Genomic DNA, 5,586 nt, shown 5'->3' with positions numbered 1-5,586 from the left:
TTCTAGCCATGGCAGAGATGGGCGGGGCTTGGGAGCTCTGAACGTCGCATTCAAGGAGTGTCGGATTTTTTTACACCAATATGAGCAAGGTTATTATTATTTTGTTTACCTCAGAAATAACCTACGGGTAAAACAGTCTTAACTAATAAAAACACACACAAATACAGAAATATTATTTATTTAAGTATGTGACAGTCATTCGGGGAAAATCAATAGGCCGCAGCTACAGTCAGATGGTACTAGGTTTCATATTTAAAAAGAACAGTGCAATAAAACATTAAAACAAGGATGTAACAATACGAAAGCATTAATTGTACACAAAAATAACTGTATATGAATGAGAGTGGTTTGTCCGTGCACGCTTTGGTGTGGCGTCCTGAATAGTTTCACAGTGGGTTGGTCAGTCAGTACATAGCACCGCTGGTTTGGCAAAGTGGTTGCCGTGGCAACTCCTTTAACAACCGGAAGAAAAATATGCTAGGACAACTGAAAATACTTCTACATAAAAAAAAAAACAACAACAACGCTTAAAGGCACTTGTCCCACAAATGCATCAAACCATGAGTGCTTTGTTTGGCCCCCCAAAAACCAAATCAGTGGGCAAACTTCTCTTGACTGTACTCTTAGAGTTCTGCAAAATACCCAAATGGTAGAAATCACAAAAATTCAAGTACCTGACTGCATCGTCAAGTTACAGGACACACACAGCCACACAAGCATCGGATGTAAACAGGCTTTTTTTTTTTTTCATCACTTTACCGTCATGGTAACATCTCAAGTAAAATAAGCCAATAAGACTCCTTATAATAACTTGTGTTCCAAATGAAGTGTTCTGTTACAGTCCCTGTAGTTAATATATATTAGCTAAAAACATAAATAGGAATTATCATGCATGTGTGATTAGGGGAGAAGGTAGCTGATTTTCGGAGGGGAAAATTAATCATGTAGTGGCAAACACCTACCACAGGGTAGCGCTGTTTCACTTAGAACAAAGTTTTCCTATTTTTTTCAAAAGCCTAACTCATTAACAGTCTATGGAAAATGTCAAATTAATTACCGTAATGAGTAATTAACACCCACCTCAAAAAAGTTTGACGCGGATTTGTCCTGAGCGTAAAAGTAACCAAATTTGCAAATGCCGTACAACTGATATGTGCCGTTTCGATGTAATTTCCTCCCCGAACTGTAAATAGCACCGGTAAGGCTTTAAAGCTCACTGTTACCGTGTGATGTCTAACAAGACGACGGGTGACTGATGTCCAGTCTCCTCTGCGCCGAGCCCCGCTTTCGTGCTGCGGGCGCCGCGCTGACACCCTCCATGGTGCCTGGAGTCTGGAAGAAAGATTTGGAGGCGGGCACAGGGCTCTCCTTTGGAGTGTGCGGAGTCTGTAAAAGTAGAGCATGGCATTAGTGTCTTGATTGATTGATTTTTGAATATTAAGGGTGACATGTTAAGATCTCCTTACCAGGGTTTGCGGTGCGGCTGTAGCATGCCCCGCCCCCGAGGCACCCCGCCCGCCCTGTTCTGGCGTGGAAGGCAACGAAAGAGGCGCCGCCTGGTCGTACGGCGTGGCCGCCACCATAAAGTGGGTGGGTAGGTTGAAGCCCACCTGGGTGTCGCCGCCCTGCAGGGGGTAGTGGGAGATTGCGGTGGATGGAACCAGCATGTAGGGCAGCGGGAAATGGGCCTGGGCTTGGCCGGAGGGGAGCAGGAAGTTGAGGCTTTTCAGACCTGGAAAATCAATTTTAGTCCTCCATTTTGAATTGCAGAGTGAACTTATTGAGGTGGTCGTTACCCGTATTGTTTGGCACGTAGAGGTAGTGTGACGCCTGGGTGCCGGCGACGTTCTCATCCGTTGCTTCTGACGTGCCATTCTGAAGGATAAATGAATCCAGTTTCTAGAATGAACGCTTGGAAAATCACTTTGGACTAAACGCCTCACCTCCTCTCCACGCTGTAAGTCAGAAGGGCTTTTCTTGAGCGCCACCGCTTCTTCATCGGTTTCCCTCCGTCTCTTCCTCCCTTCGGTCGGTTCTTCCTGGACCAACTCGACTCCTTCGGGTTGGTTGTACAGCATGACCACGGAGGCCTGGGACAGGCCGGGTAGGTAGGCCAGGCAGGGGGTGGATGAGGATAGCGTAAAGAGCCGCTCCGGGTGCAGGGCGGGGACCAGCAGGGTGGGCGCGGCCGTGTTTCTGCAAAGAAATCATGACACATTTATTGCAATACAACTGCTTATAAACGTGTAATAATGACTACTCACGCATTGTTTCCAAACTGCGGCTGACCGACCGCTTCGTCGGCTCCCATCTTTCTGGAATAATCCAGCGGCTGAGCTGTAAGATCTATCGAAGGAAAAATGCGATGAACTCGCCGCCGTTGATTAAAACCCGGCGCTAATGTAGCATCGCTCACCGTTTCCGTCGCTGCGCGGGCTGCTTGGTGCCGAGCGGATCTGCCGCTGCACGGCCGCAGATGTTGGGATGAGGTTAAAAGAGGCGTGGCGTGCCACCTTGGCTTTCCCCATGCCTGCTATAAAAAATAACCAGATAAACATCAAAGGCGCGTCATAGCAGCTTGAGGATCAACGAGGAAAGATCCGCACCAGAATTGTTAAAATCCACCGGTCCAAGCCATCGAAAAGCCGGCTTCCTGCCTCGCTCTTCTCGCACGTGCACTTTCTTGATGAGGCCCAGGCTAGTTAGCACGTTAGCGATGTCATAGAGACGTCGTACCTTGGCTGGAAGACATGCATATTTAGTTGGACGGAAAAAACAACAACATTCAGCTGTGTCAGTGCTCACTTTTGTACTTGCTGTGACTGGACGAGTCCTGACTCTCCTCGATGAGAACTTTGGCCGCTGCTTCCAGCGTGACCGTTTGCGTCTTGGACACCAGGAAGAGCATGACGAATTTTTGGCTCATGATACGCAGGGATTTGTCTTTCCTCTTTCCAGCCGCTGCGGACAACATACAGATAAAATTATAATACGGAGAGAAATCTGTCAGGGCTTATTTTTGTGCAAAAAGCCATGTTCGTGGCACGGAGGACACTTTCACTCTTACCTTGGCCGTTGTCGTCCTCCCCGCCGTCGCCTTCCTGGCTACGCCCGGCCTCCCGGTTGGCGAGCTCCATGTGCCGCTGGTAGCCCTGCTGGCGTCCTTGACGCTGCAGCTCCTGCAGCGTGGCCTCCAGGCGCAGACGGCCGTGCCACGTGTAGCTGTTCTTAGCCATGCGTCCCACGATCATGAGGGACTCCAGCACGTTGACGATATCGTAGATGCGCCGCCGCTCCACACCTGGATAACGGAAAATAATTGTATGTAACAAGTGAAGGCACCACTGTAATTCCCATGGGTTCTTACCTAAACTAGTTGCCACCTCATCCAGGGAGATGGAGATTGGTTTGTCAGGCGGCGGATAATCCGGGTAGAGAGCTAGGAACTTTTGGCACAGCAGACCCAAGCTCTTCTCCTTCCTGCTTGGCTTCTTCTCCACGTCATCATCTTCTTCCAATACTTCAAACTGATCCTCAGTCGCCCCGCTCTCATCTGTGCCGACAGCCGCGCTTTCCGATTCGTTCTCGATGGGCCTAAAGAGCACTTTCCTCATTTCGCGGTTCCGGATGTCGGGACTGGCGGCATTGATCAGCATCTTCAAGTTGGCCGTGGGCGACCAGGGCTCAGTCTCGGCGGGGTGTTTGATCGGGGTGACGTGGCCCCGATCCGGGGTGCCGCATTTCCACGTCATCACGGGTACGCACGGCTCTGTAGACTTCGTCGGGGTGGATTTCCTCCACACTGTGAATATATTTTCCTAGAACAGAGACCATTTTAAAACTGTCAGTCGTTTTCTTCCATTTCCTTGTATGTTAGGACTTTTCTAGCACGCACTTCCCCAACTAGTATCTTACCTTCTGTCCACTCTTCCTTGAACTTGTAAGATCTTTAAGTGCAAGACATTCTACTTCCATTTTTTGAGGTAAATCTGCAATATAGTTCAAACAAGAATATCAGTAGATGGCAAAAGCATTTAAGCTAGGAAAAAGGGCAGCTGAATTTGGCGCAAAGCTAACAAGCTACTTGCAAGCTACTCGAAGTGACCTTCCTTATTCAAACTTAAACGACCACCAATGCAACTAAGTACTTTAAGTTACTCCGATATATAAGGCAATAATGTAGTAGTAATTAGCATTTTGATAACATATTTGTAACATCTTTGGACACGCCTCGCTACTGGTAGCTGAAATGAATGAGTCGTGTAACACACTAGTTATAACACAGCATCTCGTGTAATACCGATCGTAAAGTAAAGTAGACAATATATATGTCAATAATTGATATCGTTTGGAAGTTAGGTAAGATTAGCGCCTAAAATCAGGCGTCAAAAGTTGGAACATATTCTCCACCTTGCCGCTGTTTATGCTGTAAAAGTCAAGGGATCCACTTGGACTCGGTGCTGTGAAAGAAAGTCGTCGTTGCGTCCTCTCGTCAAACCGCCATCGCAGCTAATTTTCCCTCTTTAAAAGAAGCGGCCAGCCCCTAAGAGAGTAACTACCTGTCCCGCTGGAGGAATTTGGGCACTGTCCCGTGGAGACTCCAGCATCACCCGCTCAAGCTTGCTTTCTGGCGCTCTTCGGCATCTGGCGCCGGCCGGCCAATCGGAGTAGCCCTTGGTGTGACGTAAGGGAATAGGAGCCAATTAGAGAGCCCGTACTTGCCTGAGCTTCGCGGCTAGCACCAATGGGTGCGAACCGTCGACCACGCCTCTTGAAAGTTGTGTTGGCGGGGCAACAGGCGCGCTACCTCAAAGATTGTAAAATTACGAAGAGGGCTCACAATATCAATAGAGAACTATTGGAAAAAAAAACTTTTATGAGTTATCTTATAGATTGATAGTATCTAGTTACTAGACTATGGACTATGGACGACGAGGGTCGTAATAATAATACTAGAATCTAGTATTACTATTACGACCCTCGTGAGGATAAGCGGTTCAGACAATTGATAGATGGATGATTTCCGAGCAAACAATCTGGAACAGAGACGATCTTTGCTTGACAGTCAAGGAAAGTGGGCTCGGTGTTGGTGATCAAAACGTCACTCTTGCAAACATACTATTGATACCTTTTTTTGCACAGTGCACTTCTGGACTTTAGTTTCTACGATGCAATTATCGGCAGATGGAAGAAGGGGGAGATGGGCGCGTGCAGTGGCGCTAAAAGTGCAGGGGTCGCAGCGCCAAAATGCCCACAGAGGCATTTGTATGCAAACAGGATTTGCACAGCAACCTCCAATACACACAATCAGGAGCCAAAAACGAGTTAGATGCAAACCACTTCCTCCCTTTAAATTGGAGTGCAGGAAAGTGAGAAAAGTTTGAAAATAATATAACCTTGCATTGGAAATGATTTCAAATTGGCCATTAATTTACACGTGTAAATATCACAAACAATGCAATTTGCAATGTGAATTATTTTCCAGAGTCGTTTGTCAAGTTGAACTAATCATCTTAAAAGGCCACAACATAGTGAACTTCTTATCACGTAGGCTTCACTTCATCATGAAAACAATTTGCATATTAA

At 47.2% G+C, this 5,586-nt stretch overlaps 1 protein-coding gene across 1 annotated transcript; it reads right to left on the bottom strand.

The window, feature by feature from the left end:
• Window positions 1-162: 162 nt before the first annotated feature.
• e2f7 (E2F transcription factor 7) lies at window positions 163-4,624 on the bottom strand. Its single transcript, XM_037243730.1, has 12 exons — window positions 4,411-4,624; window positions 3,916-3,989; window positions 3,368-3,818; window positions 3,068-3,301; window positions 2,806-2,961; window positions 2,607-2,741; window positions 2,417-2,533; window positions 2,265-2,346; window positions 1,944-2,196; window positions 1,797-1,875; window positions 1,467-1,732; window positions 163-1,386 (listed from the first exon to the last, which is right to left on the bottom strand). Exons 2-12 carry the CDS (start codon window positions 3,973-3,975, stop codon window positions 1,234-1,236), a joined length of 1,986 nt encoding a protein of 661 aa, XP_037099625.1. The 5' UTR covers window positions 3,976-3,989; window positions 4,411-4,624; the 3' UTR covers window positions 163-1,233.
• Window positions 4,625-5,586: the final 962 nt, after the last annotated feature.

This window comes from Syngnathus acus, chromosome 23, assembly GCF_901709675.1.
Source record: "Syngnathus acus chromosome 23, fSynAcu1.2, whole genome shotgun sequence".
Classification (NCBI taxonomy): Eukaryota; Metazoa; Chordata; class Actinopteri; order Syngnathiformes; family Syngnathidae; genus Syngnathus; species Syngnathus acus.
The sequence above is the reverse complement of the archived record's forward strand: the minus strand, read 5'-3'. Positions and strand labels throughout refer to the sequence as shown.